Genomic DNA, 23564 nt, shown 5'->3' on the forward strand with positions numbered 1-23564 from the left:
ATGGGTTTCACGAAGAGTGATGCAGATCTGAACCTATACTACATTGTTGTAGGGGATGATCCGCTCATTCTTGTGTTGTATGTTGATGACTTGTTCATTACTAGGGCAAAGAAACTGATTAGTGGTTGCAAGGAGGATCTTGCTATGGAGTTCGAGACAAAGGACAATGGATTGATGGATTACTTTTTGGGGCTTGAGGTGTGGCAGGAGGAGGGGCATATCTTTCTGGGGCAAGGGCAGTATGTTGTGGATGTGTTGAGCATATTTCACATGGCAGACTATAGATCCATGTCTACACCTATGATCACCAACTAGAAGAAGCTTCATGCTTCAAATTCTAGTTTGGAGGATCCCACATTGTATAGGCAGCTTATTGGATCCTTGAAGTATTTGGTCAACACTAGGCTACATATATGCTTTGCAGTGAACACACTTAGCTAGTTCATGGTTGAGCCCAAGAAGGTGCACTGGGTCGCTGCAAAGCACATTCTTCGCTATGTGCAGGGGACTGTTGATTATGGTCTGGACTATGGCCGGGGAGATGGAGTGAGGTTGGCAAGTTACACAAATTTAGATTGGGTAGGTTGTGCTTCTGATAGCAAAAGCACTTCAGGGTGTTGCTTCGGAATGGGTTCAGTAGTTGTCTTGTGGTTCAATCGAAAGAAAAAGTCAGTTTCTTTGAGCTCTTCTGAGGCTGAGTATATGGCTTCTAGCCAGGCTAGTTGTGAGGCCATTTGGCTTCTCAAGTTGTTGTATGGCCTATTTGATAAGGAGTTGAGACCAACGGTTATTCACTGTTATAATCAAAGTTGCATTAAACTCACAGAGAATCCAGTGTTTCATGACAGGTCAAAACAAATTGACATCAGATATCATTTCATCAGGGACTATGTTCAAAAGGGGGCAGTGAAGCTGGAGTATATATCAACAAATGAGCAAGTGGTCGATGTTCTGAGCAAGTGGTCGATGTTCTCACGAAGTCCTTGCCAAGAGGTAAGCATGTCCATTTCAGGGACAAAATGGGTGTCGTGACTCGGTGAGAAACGCTTTCCTCGGTAAGAGGGAGTGTTGATTTTTAATGTACCTTGGACAAGTGGTTTCCCATGGGTAATTCTCTCTACCTAGGGAAAAGTGTCCAAAATAATTATTTTCCTAAGTGCGACTTTATAAAGTGAAAGTGACTTTATAAGTGGTAAAGTCAATGTTAAATTATAAAGTGAAAAGTGACTTTAGACATAAAGTATAATGTGGGTACTTTATTTAATGGGTGAGTTAAAAAATAGAAAGTGAGAATTAAATGCACATTTATTTTCATCCCTTGATCTAAATGAATCTGAGGCATTAGATCTTAGGGTTGCCCAAAAGTCATTTAGGGAAACAAAAGGGGGAAAAGAAAAGAGAAACTGCATTCATTCTTCATGAGCAGATTGGAGAAAGGAGGTTGAGAGTTGGAGAAAATTTTTGAAGGAGAAATTTGTTGCAGCAAGCTGAAGGAGTGATTTTTGGGGCAAAGCTAGGCATGGAAATCAAGGTTTAGAAGACCGCAGAAGGTACAGTACCAATAGCATTGAATGTTGTGAGCTGCACGCCATTCAAGAGAAGTTTTTGGAAAAAAAATTGTACAGTTTGTACAGTCATACGGAAATCTGTATAGTCTATACAGTCCGTAAAGTACATATTTTCAGCGTCAAGTGGGCACAGAAACCGAGGCAAAGTGGGCATAGTTTTCAAGAAGTTTTGGGCTAAAGAGATAAGTTGTATTTTGTTGTTTTGTTTTGTCTGCAAATGTGTTGTTCCTGAACTTGAAATATAAATAAATTTGAAGAGCTCTCTAACAAGTTTTCCCCAGAGAAGATTGAAGGGGTTTTGCCTAGGTCTAAGTTGACCAAAAATCTATGTCTATTTTCATGTGTGTTGCTGGTCTGGTTATGTCCATATTTATTTTCAGCATGTGTTGACAGTCCCATGTCTTTTAATCTGAAAATTTCATTTCCAGAATTCTATATGTTGAATGTATGTTTATGGGAAAGGGCATTTAACTGAATTGGAGTGATAATGTGAAATTAAAACCAGGTTGGGATTGTTGGAAACTTTTTTTAGTCATCAAATTTCAACAAAGACAAGTAAATCTATTATCTCTTGCTAATGCTTGGGTCTCTTGCTGCCACAAGAAATGTTTAATTTTTTAGTCTTGTTGGAAAATCAAGATCTTTCTCATTAATATCACCCTCTAAGCATTATTATCCAGAGGTATCTTTGTCATTAACTTTGGATCTGTATTGCGATCTTTGTCATTAATATCACCCTCTAAGCATGTCAATTCAAGATTTTGTTCGAGTGATGCATACATTTTTAGTAGGGTCATGATAGAGGAGTTCAACAACCAATATCACTAACATCAAGGTACATAGAGGGATTGGTGCTCTTAATTAAATACAAGTTTCATACCCGAATACATGACAAAATCCAATGGAAACATTGCAATCCCCCTAATCCTGAAATCCTAAAAAACTGATAAGTCTGCTGGATTTTAAATGAAACCTAAAATTCTACTTTTTCCATATGAAATCCAATGAGGTCGGAACCACTCTCAAACATCCTGAGTGATTTCATGGTAATGTTAAAAATTTAAGTAAAAGGATTCCTTTTACTTTAAGAATTTAACATTACCATGAATCGCATATCAATACTAGGGCCACAGGCTTGATCATCAGGCTGCCCCACTCAAAACTTATTTGTTTATTTGAAAAAAATTGCATTTGGAATATTACTGCAAAAAAAAAAACAAAATGCTCCCCAAAACCCAGGGAGCGCACTCCCGAAAACGCTCCCTCCTCGGGAGAATTTTCGGGAGCATGCTCCCGAGCCGCTCCCGCTCAGAGCGCGGATTGGGCACAGGGCGTGAGGGGGGGCCGCTCCTGCTCGGAGCGCAGATTGGGAGCGGTGCATGAGGGGGGGCCGCTCCCCCGCAACCCTATATGGGGTCACCCACTGGTTGTGCGTAACATGCCATATATGAGCATAACTATAATAACTAAGAGAAAATGAGTGCAGGCAATATGCCATGTATAACAATTGAAAAAAAATCCCAACTATTATTTTACAAAAATACGATGTGAAACCATAGAAGCTTGAAAGTGCAACTAGATTAATCTGCCATGTATCAGAAGTTAGAACATTTAATGTTGTTCAGAATCCTTCCAGTGTTAGTATGCAATCTTAGATCACTACGACTCATCAAATTCAACTCACACATACATCCACCCGTGTCAAAAGAAATAAAATAACCAATAGTAGACATGAGATGAACAAATATCATACCTGAACATCATCATTAAACATTCTATAATGATTTCGATAACGCTGTAGCAATTTGAATGCCCATTTGCTCTGGAAGTCCTCAAACTACAAAAAAATGGAAATGATTTCAGCAATTTTTCTATTCCATCTTACTTTAAAGTAGCTTCTCTATAAAAAAATTAAACTACACATTAAGAACTTACCTGGACTATGACATGTGGCCACCTTGTAAAAACTGCTTCCATGAATTCATCGATAACTGAAACATACTCTTCCCCATCAAGTCTATGTATTGGCAATCCTAGATCTTCATTCCAATGAAACATAGGATTTCCCGGGATCAGTATTCTTGGTTTTTACCATAAACATATATGTAAAAGATAAAATGGCAATTCCAGCATGGATCCATTATGCTAACTTGAAAATTTATATCAAAAATAACTAGGAAAAAAAGAACTTCACTTGTAGTTGAAACACCTCAAAATAAACTGTTTCTTAACAACCGCGTTTGCATTAGTTTTCTTTTCATAAGATGTTTTTCCCACTCCAAACCTATACTTTATTTTCTATCAGATAGGACTTGTATCACAGAAAATAGTTCTGTTCCCTATATCTTTCTTGAGCTAGCTACATTGTTTCAATGTTTAAACTTTAGAATGTCTATCTTATGTCTATCTTTTTTATATGACTGCCTTACGGTTCATATGTTTACAACACCCGTCTTTGAAGAGAAAGTTACCCTCAAATGAAATATTATATATGTATTCTGGATACCCATGAGAATGGAATATAAGTGCAATCACTATAATATTAAAGAAACAACAAGAAAGACCAAGCAAACTACAGAAAAATAATGAAAAATGTGATTTTTGCCAAGCTATTTGTAAGAAAAACCAAAAGATGAGTTAAAAATAAAAAGGGCATGTGGCGGAGCAAGTTCCATTCCAAGCTCTATAAAGTAGATTATTGCCAATTGTCAAGTATGTTATAGACATTATGTATGGTACAAGACCTTCAATGAACTTTTATCCTGCTCCATAGGTATCATAAAAGAAGCACTAAGAAGCAGCCTAGAGAAACTAATAGTAGCATGGTAGTGAAATAAGAATGTCAACTACCGCTTTCATTCTTAGTTATATAGCCACAGACTGTAAATTGATCTGCTCAAAAGAAGATGAGAGTGTTCAAATTGGAAATATGATTCATCACATTTTCATATGCATATTGCATGACCTCTTTGCAAAAATTATAAAATGTTTACATGATCTACAAATGCAAGTGAACACTTGGAGATGGTATTTGGATCAGAAGGGACAGCCTGTAATGCACCAAAGCTAGGAATTGCAAATACAACTCGACAATTATTATAAAAAAAATCTTTGATAAATTTCTTCAAACACTTAGTGCACAGATATTTCGTCAAGCACTTTGCAAACAACGTATAAACACCTCCAGCAAGTATAAATTAAGAGCAAATCATAATTTCATTATCTGATGAGAGATATTACTAGTGTTCCACAGGGACGCGTCCCCCAAGGTCAGGTGCACGCACCCGGGATGGGGAGTCTCTTGGGGGTGTGTTTCCCCTGGGGAGTCTCAGGGAGACGCAAGGGGGTGCGTTTCCCCAGTGTGGGAGTCTAGACTCCCCAAAAAGGGTGCGTCTGGGCGTCCCCCTTCAATGTGGAAGTCAAGACTCCCTAAAAAGGATGCGTCTGGGCGTCCCCCTTCAGTGTGGAAGTCTAGACTCCCCAAAAAGGGTGCGTCTGGGCGTCCCCTTCAAAAAGGGTGCTTCTAGGTGTCCCCCTTTAAATTTGTCTAATAAGACCCAAATTAAAAATTAAAAAATAAAAAATAAAAAATCAAATCAATGTATTTGAATATTTCATTATTGATTTTTTATTTTTTTAATCGAATCTCATGGTATGTATGAATAATTCAATAATGAGACTTGAGTATGTCATATGATTCATGATGTATGTATCAAAATGAATTATGAGGATGGATCAATGATTCAATTGTCTATTTAATATTTTTATGCTTTCATTATTTAACAGTGAACAATGATATGAACTTGAATTATATATATATATATATATATACTTCGACGTCTCCCCGCACCCCCAAAATTTCCCTAAAATTTGAGGGTACTCCCACACGTCCCCCTTGTGCGTCTCCCCGCACCTGAGTCTTGGCGCAACATTGGATATTACAATGCAAGAACAATGGCAAAACCTGGAATTCCACTTAGAAACAGGCTGGACCAACTCGGCCTTCTTAAAATACCTGATAAACCTCTAAGAATGAATACAGCCTCCACAAAATCTAGCTTTTTAAATCTGGTGCAAGATGTTTATGGCAATACTCAGATGTCATGCAATGAGAAATTCGAACCCCATACAATGAACTTGGCCCTCTAGAATTACCATCTAATGTGTTGATTTTTGGTAACTGTGGTCGATATTCAAGGTGGCCAAATTAAAAGAAATAAAATTATTATTTTTTGAAGCTCATGTAGGCTCCAAAAGTTAGGTCAGCCCCACCAGTTGAATGGATGTGACCCTTTGTCAAAACTATGAAAATTCTTCAAATTGCGGCAACTAGAATTTATTCTTCTAACTGATTAATTATGCAGTTTATTTGTTATGGAAAATAAAGAATAAATCACACTGCAATCCTTGACAATAAAATTACGCTGGAGAAAATAAATTGGACTTGAGAAAAATAAATGCACACACAATAAAAATGACACCAATATTTTGGACAAAAGTCCCAAGGAAAACACCAAAGGGAAAACCGGTGCCGCAGATGAGGGTTTAGTTTATTATTATGTAGCAGCAAAATCTAAGTACAATAATTTGGATGCCAATCTAGCTATCCTCCAACAGTAATCTCAACAAAATAATTTGGAGAAAAATTTCTCCCTTTTGCAAAATCATTGAGCCTCCCTCTGGCCTACTCACACTGCCAGACTGGTTGCTCGCACTCCTGGCCTGCACGGTTCATACGGCCTCCTAGAACTACTTCAAATTGGTCGTCTATCCATCTCCTAATGTTGGAAAATTTCGCTCTGCCTTCTCGAATGACTTTCCGGCCTCCAGGAGCTGATCTAAACTCTTCCCGGTTACTCGCACTGCTAATCTGGCTAACTCGCACCACCTGGACAGCTTCTCTGCAAAACATTTCGGCCTCCTCTCTGTTGGCTCTATGGAACTAGAAATCACTAGAAAATTCCTCTTAAATTTCTCTGTTGCTGCTCCCACTTGCTTCTGCTCTCCTTCTGGCTTGAACACTTCTTCCTTGCTCGATCTCTACAACTAGATAGCTCGATCTGCCAAGGAACTCGCTCTCCCTATGTCTCACAACTGTATCATCTCCATCCCCATCAACCCACTCTTATAATCTCTCGTTGGATCACCAACGACCATGATTAAATCGTTATTAACAGCTAACATCAACTCAAACTCAATATGTGTAAGTTTCTAGAGCTTTCTCACCTTTCCTTAATTAATTCCTATTAATTAACCAGTGTTCCTAAGTTCAACTTAGGAAAAATTTAAATGATGGTTAATTAATTTAATTAAGGTGTTTTGCAAGCTTATCTCACGCAACCTTTTCTACATTTTGAAGATCTCATGTTCTTAGCCTCTCTGACACAAATGGAGAATAGAACACACCTATTTGACGCTACAAAAACTAACACTCCCTCTGTTAGAAAATCAGAAAGATTTTCTTATTCTTGATAATTACTTGTGATGTTCTTGACTTCTTATTAGGTTTTCTTTATATCTTCTTTCTTTTAGTTCATCAAGCAATTACCAAAGAAAAAGCACATAAAACAATGGACACCAGAGATAAGCACCATGCCAAGGCAAAACACCCCTCGAGGGGTCAAAAATTTTCTTCCTTTCAATACTATTCCTTGAGACTCTTCACCCTAGACAAAGACCAAACCTTCCCTCCACACCAAGTTAGCCTCCCAGATCTTTGACCTCTCTTCCAGCAAATTCGACTATGTAGCAACGTTCAGCATCAGGCAGCTTCCGGCATCAGCAAAACTTGGATGACTTCGATCTCCCAAACTAGGACACGAAACAAAGAGAGATGCACCAACATTTCGTTTTTCTTCTTCTCCTTAGACTCCACCCAACTCGCACTTCCTTTGGCTTCCTTAGACACACTTCGCACTTCTTCAGCTTCCTTAGAGATATCAAGCTTGCTTGAGATGAGATTCACCAAATGAATTCGACATGCTTCTATTTATAGGCCAAGGGAAGTCGAATTGATATCCTTAGGCTGACTTGATCTCTTCTAGGCCGACTTGATGCAGAGGATACATAAATTATATTTGACTCAATACTTAACCTTTTTACATGATTCAAAAGCCCAAGAAGGGTCTCTTTAAAAGTACAATGACTTTATTGACTCAGAATAAATCCTAGAAGTCCTCAATGGGGACTTTGACCTAAAACATGGTGATCCAAGCATGAAACCCGTGCTTTAACAAGTCACAATAAAAATAATAATAAATTCTTTTCTTTATTCTTTTGACAAGTACATTACAAGATGACTCAAATACATTTAATGAAGATGGAACCTAGTTACATTTTCCAACACTCCCTCTTAACTAGGTAGGTATTCATCATATACAAGTACAAGGAAGATGTCAACTATATGAACCATGAAGAACTTTAGGCACTGCAATACCATGGACTAGATTCTTGACCGGGGCAATCTATCCATTGGTCTCTCAAAAATTTAGGCACCGCAATGCCACGGACGAGATTCCTGACCAGAGCAATCTATCCAAGTGGGAATAAGATGGACTCAAGCTTTCAGCGTCTCTAGATACCATCAGGCTTACTTACTAACCACCAACCCAAAGATCCAGGTGTGTACCCAAAAGCATAGCTCTATAGTCAACAACACCTTTTCCAACTCCGGGATCTAGACATCAACACAAAGTGTCGGCCAGATGTCCTCCCAAGCAATACTTCACTCACAAAGCCTCGACACTCCTAGATCCAACAGATCAAGGATAACCAATTTCTCCCAATCAAACTATTTGGTAACTAGCATGCTAACAACACCTTCGAGAGATTCAACTGTACAAACACAACCCCAATCAATAATATACTTTCATATGTACATAATCAAATACAAACCTTCGGGGTCTTCCAGACAACTTGATGTTGCTTCTCAACTTTTCATAGTAGGACTATCAACCGAATCTCTGACAGAAGATTCCTCAATCATACACTTTCCTTTCCTACTTCCCATGCAGCAACATATCCTCCAAAATTCATTCTTCAATCAAAACCAAGCTATGCCCTCCCTCTCAACCAGGGAGCATCTCTTTATCCAGACTCCCTCTTAATCTAGGGAGATCTCTTCTTCTTTTCATCATCGGAGAATCTTTCGTGGCTTCCAACCATTTCATCAGAGTTATCATCATCCTCATCATGCTTATCACATCAACGAACATCTTCACCATATTGAAGATTGTGTACCTGCACAACTTAGATAGCAAGTACAACCAAAACTATAGAAGCATGAAGTTAGCCATATCAAAATTACGAAAGCATTTCAACCTTACATATATCAGATACCCAAACTTAAACAAGAAACACATATTCTTCAACATCTTTCTAGGGACTTTGTCATAAACCCTAGACTACTTCATAACAACTTTCATTACATCTAGGGTTTCAATGTTTCTTTCAAAGGTATGACATACCCTGTTACAACATATAGAAAACCCTATAAACAATTCAAACAGATATAGATTTGCAAGGCATCTAACAACTTTCAAAATTCATATGTTAGACTTTCCACTAGGGATTCATACAAACCCAGATTTCATACCAATCACAACTTAGTCATTATCATGATCAGCTTCCACTAGGGTTAGTTGCAAACCCTAGATTTTCAATCAAACATCAATCCGAACCAAAACTCAAATTTCAACAACCTTACACAAATCTCAAATCATCATATCATTATCATACATCAGAGATTTTTACTTCTACTAAGGTTCAACTCCAAAACCCTAGAATTTCACAAATATTATCATCCTAGAAAGACAAACTTTGACTAGGACTTAGTTCCAAACCCTAGGATTCATAACTATCGACAAATAAGTCAACTCATACATCTAAGACTTCCTCATCATGCATAGGCATTTCATATCATGTGTTAGTCAAACCCATAGTTGCAGGAATCGTCCCCCCAAGGATCTAGAGGCAGAACCGCGTCTCGTACGGATCCGCCACCAATCCTTTGTCGGAACAGTAGATCCAAAAATCGGATCTGCGGTTTTGCCTTTTTTGGCGATTCCTGTAAAATTGGATCTACGGGGGCCCGATCTGCGGTTCCTACTGCTTCATCCGCAGATCGCAGGCAAATCCGAGAGAAGGTGGATGGTTCACATGATTCCGCAAGGCTTTTTTTGTTTTTTTTGGGAAATTTTGAACTGTTATGTGAGGAACTACACTTTCTGAATACTACCAAGGTGCCCCTTGATGCTCTCTAAACACTTCCTAGATGCTCCCTAATGGTAATGTTAAATTCTTAAAATAAAAGGATGGAAATGAAAGATAAAGGAGACTTTCATTTCCATCCTTTTACTTAAATTTTTAACATTACCATGAAATGACTCAGGATGTTTGAGAGTGGTTCCAACCTCATCAGACTTCATATAGAGAAAATAGAATTTCATATCCCATTCAAAATTGAGCAGACTTAACAGTTTTCAGGATCAATGTGATTGTGGCATTTCATTGGATTATATCATGTATGAGGGCATGTGATTGGCATTTAATCAAGAGCACCAAGTCCTATTGTTGACACCTAATCCGAAACGGATGGGTGAACTGGACAGTCATCTAGAAGATGAACTGATCCGTTTTATGTATGTATAAATAATAGTTGGCTAATGAATAAAATTATCAGTTCTTTCTTGCGCTCATTAATTTCTGGAGTTACCCTGGCCTGACATGGTATCAGAGCTCAGGTCCCAGTCCCTAAAATAGCTGTAACTCCTGCCTGGACATTCACTGCGCATCCGTGCCTCTGTCCTGACATTCTCTGTGCCTATGTCCTGACATTATCTGCGCATCCGTTTTAATTTCCCTGAGCGTTCTCCTTCTGCATAGCCGCAGGGCAATGAAGGTGGACTCTGAACGGTCGTTCATACTAACGGGTGCTCCTTTGCATGAATGCTGAGACTTTGTTTGTGCTTCATTAGTTTTTTTTTCTCTCCGGGCGTGAAGCGCTTGTGATGATCTTGAATGTACTGTAAGATCGTTTTTCTCTGCCACTTTGAATGAATTCTTGCATTTTACACACAGCGTTATCAATCACAATCCTGGGAGTATTCGTTCGTATAACGAGCTTCTCATATTCATCATATATGTCCAAAGATGAACTCCAGTCCATTTCTGGCTTCCAAGATTTGATAAATTTCGTTTCTGTCAAAATCGTTTTCTGAAATCGTGCATCGTGCCGTTACCCTCTGCCATATTTCGCACTATCTATGCCTCAGTTTGACTGGAGAATTCAATAATTTTCCACATTCTGGTCTGTGGGAGTCGGGATGTGTTTGTATAACATTGGGTGATGTGTCTGTTATGCCGCCGCTGCTTTACAGAGTATGGTACTTTCAGTAAATGCTGCCGAGCTGAGAATATTTGGTATTTAGCTATATATATTAAATCCCATTTTCGGCTTTAGGGATAGCAGAGGACCCGATAATAAGCCTGCGCATATTATATGCCTCAGGACAGAGCTGCTTGAGCATCCAAGCGTTGTTGAGTGCTCCCAATCCAAGCGTTGTTGAATGATCCGCATTCAGAAAACATATTAAATGCCTGCGCATATTATGAGCTGCTTGAGCATCCAAGCGTTGTTGAGTGCTCCCAATCCAAGCGTTGTTGAATGATCCGCTTTCAGAAAACATTGCCAAACAGTGGAAAGCAAACGAAGTCGAGGCTGTGGTGTGGTGCCTGACGGTGTTTTGAGGCTTGTTTCTTTGAATAACACGTTTGTAATGTGCAAGCTGTCATCCAGCAGCGGAACAAGTCATTTGATATATGTTGAAGAGATATCTTGAGCGCCCTCTCTTTTTTTTTTCAAAACATAATATTGTAGCAGTGATATATGTTGAAGAGATACCTTGAGCGCCCTCTTTTTTTTTTCAAAACATAATATTGTGGCAGTGATATAAAGAAATGGTGATATAAGAAATGCTGATGATATGCTGATGAAATAAAATGCATAAGGCTATGATATAAGGATTTTTTTTTTCTCAACAGAAGTTTTTTGGCAGAGATATTTTTTTTTACAGAATGCATTCAATCATTTCTATGGTAGGAATAGTTCTCACTGGCAAGGAGAACTATTCAGAATGGTCTCGAATGGTAAATCACACCCTCATCTACAATGAGCTGTGGAAAGGAGTGTGTGTCGGAGAAGAAGACAAAGACCCTGTGCAGCCTACATCAGATAAAGAACTTGTCATTTGGGAAAACAAGAACAGCAAAGCCTATGCATTGATCGCAGCATCTGTAAATGAGGAAGTAAGTCGTCATATTTCATCCTATTCCACTGCCTTTGAAGCTTTACAAAAGCTGAAAGAACTCTATGATACACATTCTGCACTTGAAGTTGTTCAGCTTATGATTAAACTCTTCACTCTTGAACTGAAAAATAATGATCCTCTTGCTCTTGCATCTGAAATAAAGTCTATAATGCATGATATTAAATCCACTAAGGTTGAGTTGGATATCTCTCTTATTGCCTTTCTCAAAGCACTCTATCCTACCTACTCTAATTATCTTGAGTCTTTACAAGCAAATGGAAATCTTAAAGATATAACCTTTGACACTCTTGTGAAAAAGTTTGCTGAAAGAGAGAAAGCCTTTGGAAAGAAAACAGTCCCTGAATCTTCTGAAGAGACTGTTTGCCTTGCTCATAAAGAAAAGCATCCTGCTCAAGATTCTACAAGAGGAAGAGGTGGACGAAGAGGAAGAGGAAGATACTTCAGAGGCAGGGGGGGCAGACATCCTCAAGCAGAAAAGGCAGATCTGCATTGCATTCGCTGCAAACGAAATGGATCACATGATGCTTCTACATGCAAGCTACCATGGGACAAAGTTGAGCAGAGAAGAAATCAGCAGAAAGGTAAAACTGATGACACAGACAAAGGTAAAGCACCTGAATCCGCTCACTATATTGAAGCACAATGTAACATTGGAGTAAATGAAGATTTGTTTAATGCTTCACTTGCTTCTTCGAAAAATCACTGGTTGCTTGATTCAGGAGCAACCTGTCATATGACTCATAGGAAAGATTTCTTTGAAGATTTCACTGACAATGTTGATGGAGCAGTATACTTTGCAGATCAGTCAAAAATCAAGCCATCAGGGCTTGGCACAATCAGGCTTAAACTGCCTGGTCTTCCAGACTTTCTTCTGGATCATGTTCTATATCTCCCACAGCTCAAGAGAAACTTGCTGTCCCTGGTCCACATCCGCCAGCAAGGTCACTCCATTCACATGTTTGATGGCAAGCTTGAGGTAAGAAAGGCATCTGACCACTCACTTGTCATGAGGGGTATAGAAGAAGAAAGACTTCTTAAACTGCAAGGAACCTCTGCTCATGCACAACATTTCTCATATATTTCTCATCATGAAGAAGGTGCACTTCCATCAAGTTTATTATGGCATGCTAGATTTGGACAGTTAAACTATGATAGTCTCCGCTTGTTGAAGAAAAATGGTGTTGCTGGTTTGCCTACAATTCCTAGAAAACATAAACAATGTGATGCTTGCATTCTAGGAAAGCATAGCAAACAGTCTTTTCATGATTCACATTCAAGAGCACATAGGAAGCTTGAACTTATTCATTCAGATTTATGTGGTCCAATGCCTGTTCCTTCTGCAAATGGAAATAAATATATCATGACATTTATTGATGATTACACCAGAATGTGTTGGGTTTACTTATTGAAGAACAAATCTGATGCTTTTCAAACATTCAAGAATTTTCATAAGTGGATTGAAAATGATGCACAATCTCATATTGGGTCTATTCGCACTAATAATGGAAAAGAATATACATCAAATGAATTTGAACACTATCTTCGCCAACATGGGATTAAACATCAAACAACTGTGCCTTATAATCCTTAACAGAATGGTGTAGCTGAAAGAATGAACAGAACAATTTTGAATATGGTACGATCCATGCTTTTCTTCAAAAATGTAAAGACAATGTTTTGGGCTGATGCTGTTCTATGTGCTGCATATATAAAGAATAGATGTCCATCTAGTGCTATAAGAAACAAGACTCCTTATGAATTGTGGTATGGACATGTTCCTTCGGTAAAACATCTCAGGATTTTTGGTTCCACCTGTTATGCTTTAATACCAAAGGTACATAGAAACAAACTTGGTGCTAGAAGTCGTAAGTGTATCTTCCTGGGGTATTCAAACACATCTAAAGCATACCGCCTCTGTGATGAAGTAAATAAAAAGTTTGTTTTATCTAGAGATAAATTCACAAAACCGAAATCATTTCAAGAGTTTGATAATCAGATTTCACATCTTGAAGGGGGGATTCCTATACTAGATCAACATGTGGAATCTTCTTCTGAAGAACAATCTCCCCTGCATGACACTCCAACAACGGATGATGCTTTAAGTGATGCAATTGATAGAATTGGGAGACTCAATCTTGATTCAGACCCAACTCAATCAACAGAGCAGCCTGGACCATCTCAGAAAGGTCCCCCAAAGTGGCTGACAAAGACACTTGAAAGTGTTCATCCTGATGAAATTGGAAAAACAGGAACCAGAAATACAAACCGACAAGATGGAGGTGATGTAGATAACTCTAATTCACCTGTTGATATGGATGTTACTTATGATTGTGAATTGAATTTGTCTATAGATTTTGAACCAACTTCCTTCAAAGAAGCTGCTTCTCATGATGAATGGAAAGAAGCGATGCAGAAGGAGTATGATGCCCTCATAAAGAATGGCACTTGGAAGCTGGTTGATCCTCCATTTGGAACCAAACCAATTGGCTGCAAGTGGGTCTACAAGAACAAGTACAAAGCTGATGGCTCACTTGACAAGCACAAAGCTAGGCTTGTGGCAAAAGGTTTTGCACAGAAGGAAGGGGTCGATTATGAGGAAACTTTTGCTCCCACAGCAAAATGGGCCACCATCCGGACACTCTTTGCACTAGCTGCTCAGAACGGTTGGAAAGTCCATCAAATGGATGTAAAAACTGCATTCTTGAATGGAGATCTAAAAGAGAATGTTTTTATGTCCCAGCCTGAAGGATTTGCTGTGAAAGGACATGAACACAAAGTATGCAAACTTCTGAAGTCCTTGTATGGCCTCAAACAAGCACCACGAGCCTGGTATGAAAAACTAACTGAGCATCTTCTGAAACTCAACTTCAATCATTTTGATCTTGATGATGCAACTTTATTTGTCAAGAAAGTTGGCAAAACAGTTGTATATCTTGTGGTATATGTAGATGATCTTTTAATGACAAGGAACAATAAAAGCTATATTGCATCCATAAAGAAAGAATTAGGAAAATTTTTTGAAATGACTGATTTGGGCTATGTTCATTACTATCTTGGCATTGAAGTAACCCAACATCCAAAGTCCATATTTCTTTCTCAAAAGAAATACATTGGAGATTTGTTAAACAGATTTGGCATGACAGAGTGCAATCCCCTTTCTACTCCAATGGAACAAAACTTGAAGCTCACATCTATTGAAGGAAAGGAATTTGAGGATGCAACAAAGTATAGACAGCTTGTAGGAAGTCTCATCTACCTCACTACTACCAGACCAGACATTTCATTTGCTGTTGGAATCCTCTCCAGGTTTATGCAAAAGCCTTGTGAGGGACATTGGTCTGCTGCAAAAAGAGTTCTAAGGTACTTGAAGGGAACTCAAGACCTTGGAATCAAGTATACACAGGTGGACGACTTCAACTTGATTGGATACTCTGATTCAGACTTCGATGGAGACAAAGAAACTGGGGTATCTACTTCAGGATATGCTATGAGTCTTGGATCGGGAGTTGTCTCCTGGAGATCACGCAAACAATCAGTACCAGCAGATTCCACAACAGAAGCAGAATATGTGGCAGCAGCTGAAGCAACGAAAGAAATTGTGTGGCTCAGGAAAATTCTTGAAGATTTGCAGGTAAAACAAATACAATTAACTCCACTCATGATTGATAACACATCTGCAATAAAGTTGGCCAAGAACCCAAAGTTCCATGATCGTACTAAGCACATCAATAATAAATATCATCTGATTCGACATCATGTTGAGGCCAAAACAATCCATCTCCGTCATTGTTCCACAAACGAGCAAATTGCAGACATCTTCACCAAAGCGCTTGGAAGAGAAAAGCTTGAAAGATTCAGAACGATGCTTGGACTCACCAACATCCCTTCAGATTAAGGGGGGGAATGTTGACACCTAATCCGAAACGGATGGGTGAACTGGACAGTCATCTAGAAGATGAACTGATCCGTTTTATGTATGTATAAATAATAGTTGGCTAATGAATAAAATTATCAGTTCTTTCTTACGCTCATTAATTTCTGGAGTTACCCTGGCCTGACACCTATATGCACCCCAGTGTTGGTGTTTTTGATTGTTTAACTCCTTTGTCATGGCCTTAGCAATTATGTACCCTTCACTCAAGTCAAAATCATTGATCAAGCATGTTAATCATTCTCTGCCATATTATAAGGGTTGGATTAGATTGCTTGATCAAAATTAGCAATGTTGACTAACATCCCTAAAAAATTGAAGTAGAGGCAAAGGCTCGACAAGAGAAGAGGAATCTAGATTCTAGATGGTTGATGTTGGAATAATTAATCATTGATGTACAATGGATGCCATATGTATCTTGATTTATGTAAAAATATGCATGTTTTCATGTCTTCTACAACTAATTTGGTATTTTGGATGTCTTTTTTAATATAAATGCAAAAAAATATAAAAATATATATATAGTAGATGCTTTCGAGATGCTTCGCTTCCTAGATTTTTGGGAAATGACTTTTGCATCCCCGCTTCCAAAAAATGTCCCTGCTTCGTGCAACATTGGTCAAACCCAACTTCACAAAGATCAATAAGAGTTAGACATACAACAAACTTGATTAGACTAGGGTTTGATCAGACAAACACACACATACCAAGGGAAATTATTTCTAAGACATTACAAGGGTCTTGCTTACACATTCCACAAAACCCTAATGAGTTAGGGTTTCAACATAGCAAAGCCAAGATTATCAATATTCCAAAGGTTCGGGATTTTTAGACTTTATCATTCAACCCTAACAAGTTAGGATTTTGTGATATTCCCGCTTAGCAATATTGCTAAGGGAAATATCAATCTTCCCCAATTTTGTCTTATTTCATGTTTGCACTTAGGAGATGTGGGTTTAAAGGTCCCACATTATTTTTGGGAAATATTGCAGCTCTAGTAGAGCGTGGGGGCCACCCTGTGGAGAATTACAGCCCACATGTGGAGTACGATCTCATTGGAGAGAAGTTGGTGGGGGAAGTCGAGCTAGGCCCACATGGGCATCTTGGAGGCTCTTTGATAAATAGAGCAAGAGGCACTCATTTTGGTCATTCATTCATCTATTCAGAATATTGTCTTTGAATAGCATGCTTGAGCAGAAGCCAAGTCTACAAGTATTGTTTAACACACAAGTGTCTCCGAGCAGAGATCTCAACCCTTGCTTTGGTGGACTTTGACTACTAGCCCAAAGGAGGGAGTTCCATCCGTTTCCAATTGTTCCAGCAGTGGGAGTACGAGTTTGTGTGGGGAAGACACTAGCAGCAGTGCAGGGACTACACAGTGCTTGGAGGAGACACACTTGGGAGTTGAGAAGTGAAGGGAGTTTGGACCTAAAACTTGAGGTGGAGTCCATGGAAGCATTTTGGGGCCTTTTCCAGCATTGTGGCGGAGTAGAAAACGTAGCATTTGCTACAGGTTACATCTTCTACTTGTTGTTGTTTTGGGGTAGCATATCTAGCCACGAAATTTGGTGGAAAGGTTGGGGCACATGAGATCTCCAATACCTAGAAAGGGTTTGGGCAGATTCTAAACATATCAGGAGATATTAAAATAATTAATATTTTTAATGGAGTCCCTAAGTCTAAACTTAGGGTAAATAAAATATTAATGTGTATTAATATGAATCTGTGTTAGAATGGTCCAAAAGACATGGATCAAGCCAAATCTAATCTTAGCTGTTGATTAGGGACTTAATCTCAGTTGTTGAGATGTCAACAGAAAAAGTATACGAGAAGGCTTGAGGGTCACTTGGAGAGTACACCAGAGTGATCAGTCATTCTATTCTCAAGAGCGGGGTTTGCTAAGAGAGATAGAATCAGTGATCAGGAGAGCAATTGAGGGGCATTGAGTACAAAGAAACAAAGAAGGGTGAGATTGTGCAGGAAGAGCAGCGCAGCAGCCAAGAAGAGTGACGCAGAGCCAACAAGGGCTCACGCAAGGCCACGCAGAGGCAGCCAAGTGTTGCACAGAACACCAGAGAGGACAGCATGTCCGACGCAGAGGCCCAGGAAGCTGACGCAGGGCCTCCTCGGGCTAACGCAGGCCAAGAAAGGCTGACGCAAGGCTAGTGTGAGACAGAGAGGGGCTGACGTAGTCCAAATTGGGTAGACGCTGGGTTGCGGAGTAGTTTTGTGCTAAGGAGTTGCCGGAAGGATTTTCCGGGTTTCAACCAAGAGATTTCTCTCAAACTGTGAGGTATAGCTGCTAAGGAAATTCTCTGTTGGGTAGGCCAGTTTCGGCACCCAGATTGTACTATGATATTGCTTAATAAGAAAACCCTCAGATAGCTGCACCGGTTTTCCCGCATTGGGTTTTTCCGGGGACATTGGTCCAAAAATAATGGTGTCATGTGGTGTGTTTGTTCTTGTTTCTTTTAGTTGCTGATTTGTAATATGTTGAGCATGCGCTGGTGTTTATTTTCAGTATTTACTTTGTAAATAACTTGTTAAAGAAAAATAACAAGTAGGTAGGAATAAATTAGAAAAAGTGCATGAAGGGTTTCTAAACTAAGTAAACTTAGAAACTTCAAAACTTGTGGAGAAGGGTCAAGCATTTGGGGTCAATTTTGGAGCGTCAAAACTAGGACAAACCCTTTTTGGGTTTTTCTAGGCTTTTGATAAGGACTTCAGAAATAATTTGGCAGAATTTTCTGGGCAGATTTGAGGAGTCAAACAGGGGTGCCAATTCAGTCAGCAGCTAGAAGAGCTAGGGGAAATTTGGGTCGAAATTCCGAGGTCAACATTTGGCGTGAGTTATTGGTGGAGAGATCGGGGTTAGTTTCCCGGAATTTTCTGAGCAACTGAGGAGGCCCTAGCAGCGATTCTTTGCAGCCAGCAGCGTATTTTCTGGATAGTTTCAATGCGGAGCCAGGAGAGAGCAGCAGCAAATTTTAGAGGGATTTGTTATTGTTCATTTGGGCTTAGCTAGGTTGCCTTGAGCAAGCCCAGGTGCAATCTTTCCAGCACCTCATTGTACCCTCTTATTTATTAATAAAATGGCTCAAATCACCACAATTCATGGAGATTTCTGGCTGTTATATGTGTTGTAAATTTTTGTATGTATTTCTACTATGTTTTCTTTGTTTAACATTGTATATTTCCATTTGGAATATTACAGTGGTATTAGAGCATAATCTTGGCTCACCTATGGGAAACCCTTCGTTCTATGACAAGACCAGAATAAAAAGCTAAGAAATCATGGGATCCAAAGAAAGGTTAGAATCAAACAACATGGCGGTAACCTTGAATGAGGTAATTAGGATGCAACAAATGATGGTTGATGTGGGGGAGAAGTTGATTCATTCGGCAATTGAGAATCCAAACATGATTGCAACTAATGTGGAGTTATTGGGAGCATACTGAAGGGCACACCAATCATTGGGTCATGGCATTCGGGCATCCCTCTTTTTGGGAGTTCTATGAACTACGAGGCATGCACAAACTAATAGAGATTCAGTGGAATTTTGCTGGGATAATTAGGAGGATTAAGGAAGAAGACGAGAGAGTAGTTCAAGGAGCCATGGTTGGCAAGGAGACAGTTGAGCATACACCCATTGATGAGATGCCATCTGTTGTTGAGGTATCTCAGGTAGTGACCAAGTTCTCAAGTGATAGTAGCGCACCACAGGTTGATGAGGTGTTGGGGGACATCTCCATTGTTGATGAAGAGCCAATAGGTACAGCGACATCCAGATCTATGACAAAGTTGTCGGACGACAGACACCTACAACTGACTGGTGAGCATGTCTTGCATGTTGGGTTGTCTATGGAGTAGCAATTGCAAGCTCATGTCGAGCCCATGATGGAGGAGGATGTGCAGCCATCCTTTGGGCTAGCCATTGATGAAGGGCAACATAGAGACCACACGTTGGGATTCCATCACAGTTCACTTCAGAGGCACAATGGCAGGATCTACAGCGTTATCAACCCACCCCTACGCATTGGGTTGAGGGAGGCAGAGTTGTCTAGACATACTAGAGGGGATAACCAGGTTAGCAGCACGATTGGGTCACCTTTTCCCATTGGAGAGAGGAAGACGGAGCTACCTAGTCAAATCTCATGTGTTGACCTGGATAGCGGGATGAGCTGATCGGAGTTGCACAGGGTGCAACATCCACATGTTGGGGTTGTTCTATGTGCAGGAGTTCGTGCATTTGATCCCTCTCTTGGGGTTGGATAGCATGACATTCTAAGTTGGTACCCTGTGGAGTGGGCTATGGAGATGGTGGTGGACCTGGGTGTAGCTCAGCAGGACCTTCTAGGCACTGGGGATACCGAAAGCGCAAACTGGCAATGGGGTCTGGGTGCGACTACCTATCATTTCATAGGTATGTCAGTTGACTACAACCTAGATGGTACATTTGACCTAGCAGTTGAGCGTGCACATTCGCTAGGGGAGTCTCGGTCAACAGCATTGGCCAACCAGTCTATGGAAAAACGCCTTTGGTTTTTCTTGGTATGACGTCTGTACACAGAGCACCAGGTGATCAGCATACTCTAGAAGGAGTTTGGCGAAGGAGGTGGCATTGGCAAGCCACCAGACGGTTCCTTGTATGGAGTTGGGGACTCTTCACTTTTGTGTGGGGCACAGAGGACACGGAAGAGCAGAGTAGTGGTGGCATCACTGCTGACACATAGGGAGATTCACTTCTCAGATCCCTTAGGGAGGATTTGGAGAGAAGATCCATTCATCGGCGCATATAGTGATGCGATGGTGGAGGTGATGATACCGATCAGGTGTGGTCCGACATGTAGAGACATAGCCTTAGGCCATCACATCCAGGGATGTGTGGGAGCATCTAGCGTTGAGGAGTGGACTACTAGTAAACATGGAGGTGCATGGTGGTGTACCGTAGTGTGTTCGATTGCGTTATGGAGTAGGAGTGTCTTACATCACATTGAGTACATGCAAGGAGTGACTGGTGCCTTGACACAAATAGGGCATGGGAAGGTACAGGGTGGTATAGTGGTAGCTGGGGATATCCTGTGGTGTACAAAGACAGGTCTCAGTTTATCAACATATCTGAGACAGAGAGGGGCACCCATAGGGTTATTCTTCAGTACCCCAGCAAATTCTTGATCCTACCCTTGGGGATCTCCCACCCATGACTCTCCCGTTGAGATGTTTGGTGGAGGCACGGGCTGACAGATGCAGGCATAGGAACGGCTTGGTTTATTGCTGAGGTAGCATAGGTTCTACTCCTGGGCTCACATAAGGTGAGTCGATTGCGAGGGAGCTACATGATGCATTTCGCGCGAGATAGTCTGAGGTTTCATAGGAGCCTAAGGGACGGTGGATGGTAGACTTCGTCTACAGGAGGGACTCATACTCCGAGCAGTATCCAAATGTATGGTCAAGAGTTGGGATAGCAGACTACACTACATGGTTTGGCAGGAGCAAGGCAGGTTGGTTTACGCGGGACATACTTCTGATACCTGGGGTCCACCCATAGGATACATACAAGGATCAAAGATGAGGGTCAGATGGGTTCTAGCAGGTAGCAGCACTACGCACCGGCATTCCGTGAGGAGTGGGAGTTATGAGATCCCAGTATGTTTGGGGGATCCAGGGATTCGGTTGGCGGGTGGATCACTCCCCTTGGTGATGAGCAAGGTCATGGCAGAGGGTGATCCAGTTCACCTTGGGCTTGACACATGGGGGATCACTGAGACCTCCACTACATGGCAAGGAAGACTTATCATGTTATTGCTCAAAGTCGAGATCGGCAGTAGAGGTGTAGATATCGGCATCAAGGAGAAGCCCAGACAGGATGAGCTTAGCTCTCACATATTTTTCACCACAAGGCCTTAGGAGAGGAGGATACAGTCCGCACATAGTGGGCAGTATGAGCATGTTGCACCGCCGGTTATGACTAGAGAGTCGCAGTGTCAACATGGCAGTTTCCTTTTGCGATCAGCATGGGATCTCAGCATCTCAAGGCTTGGAAATTCAGCCACATTCAGGGATGTGCTAGCTTCTACAGGGAAGATCGTACAGGTCTTCCATTGGGTTTCAGTTGCACGGAGAGTAGTTTGCCCCTTGGAGATTTGTTGATGACTTGGGGCACTGCACTAGTATGGCAGGATGATTGGCACGTATGGGTTTTGGTAGTCATTGGCACTACTCAATGGCAGGTACCAGGAATTGGGAGAGATGGGCCTCCAACCTGGTAGTGGAATCCAAGGATCCATTGGGTTAGAGAACTACCTTGTTTTGGGAGGATCATGGGGATGACAGAGACAGGATTGCATCCTCCTCCAGATGACAGGTCAGAAACCACTAGGATGATGACTACGAGCGAGGAAGGTCATTCTCGCTATTATTTCGATGGGGGTTTGGGCGTGCATCGGTAGATGGAAAGCTTGGCAGGGTACCCTGGCAGAATAGGCCTGCACACAGTGGAGTTTTCCCTTATTGGGAGTGTAGTGGAGGTTTACTGGAGTGGATGATTTTGCAAGAGCACGAGTGGGTCACAGATATGACCAGGTTGGGGCAACATCCACTTGATGGACTCACTTTGAGATTAGTTTGGGACCTGGGAGCTACAGGGTTGAGCACTTGGGTTACGGATTGGGGAGAGTAGGTTCCCACAGGGGGAGGTCACCCAGATAAACCATTGGGACTCCTTTATGATAGCTCAGCACAGGGATCGAGAGTGGCTCAGTGGCATAATTGGGACCCCAGTATTGCTCACATTGGTAATTAGGTCAGCATGGAGAGAGCAGTTGGTCGACAATAGCTTGAGCACAAGCAACGTTTTGGCGAGGAGTACTGTGATATTCCCACTTAGCAATAGCTAAGGGAAATATCAATCTTGCCCAATTTTGTCTTATTTCATGTTTGCACTTATAAAATGTGGGTTTAGAGGTCCCATGTGAATTTTGGGATTAAGTGGGGGCCCAAAGATTAGGAAGGAAGGAAAATATTGCGGCTCTAGTGGAGCGTGGGGGCCACCCCATGGAGAATTACGACCCACATGTGGAGTACGATCTCATTGGAGCGAAGTTGGTGGGGGAAAGTCAAGTTGGGCCCACATGGGCATCTTGGAGGCTCTTTGATAAATAGAGCAAGAGGCACTCATTTTGGTCATTCATTCATCTATTCAGAAACTTGTCTTTGACATAGCACGCTTGAGCGGAAGCCAAGTTTGCAAGTGTTGTTTAGCACATGAGTGTCTCCGAGCAGAGATCTCAACCCTTGCTTCAGTGGACTTCGACTGTCATCCCAAGGAGGGAGTTCCATCCTTTTCTACTTGTTCCAACAATGGGAGTGTGATTTTGTGTGGGGGAGCAATAGCAACAACGCAGGGATTGCGCAGTGCTTGGAGGAGACACACTTGGTAGTTGAGGAGTGAAGGGAGTTTTGGCCTAAAACTTGAGGTGGAGTCCGGGTAAGCATTTCAGGGCCTTTTCCAGCATTTTGGCAGAGCAGCAAACACAATATCTGCTACAAGTTACATCTTCTACTTGTGGAGGAGGGCCAAGCATTTGGGGTCAATTTTGGAGCATCAAAACTAGGACAAACCCTTTCTCAATTTTTCTAGGTTTTTGACAAGGACCTCAAAAATAATTTGGCATAATTTTCTGGGCAAATTTGAGTGGTCAAACAGGGGTCCCAATTTAGCCAACAGCTAGGGATCT

General features: G+C 40.9%; 1 protein-coding gene across 1 annotated transcript in view; it reads right to left on the reverse strand.

The window, feature by feature from the left end:
• The window catches only part of LOC149239239 (NAD-dependent malic enzyme, mitochondrial-like), a 458929-nt gene that overhangs the window by 185337 nt on the left and 250028 nt on the right, over window positions 1-23564 (reverse strand). The window contains exons 7-8 of the mRNA XM_089373356.1: window positions 3504-3607; window positions 3322-3405 (exon numbers count right to left, since the gene is read on the reverse strand). Of these exons, the coding sequence (XP_089229482.1) occupies window positions 3322-3405; window positions 3504-3607 (188 nt within the window). The remainder of the gene's footprint in view (window positions 1-3321; window positions 3406-3503; window positions 3608-23564) is intronic.

This window comes from Pinus tabuliformis, chromosome 8 (genome assembly GCF_031772625.1).
Source record: "Pinus tabuliformis cultivar Carrire ecotype Pingquan chromosome 8, CPIR1, whole genome shotgun sequence".
NCBI lineage: Eukaryota > Viridiplantae > Streptophyta > Pinopsida > Pinales > Pinaceae > Pinus > Pinus tabuliformis.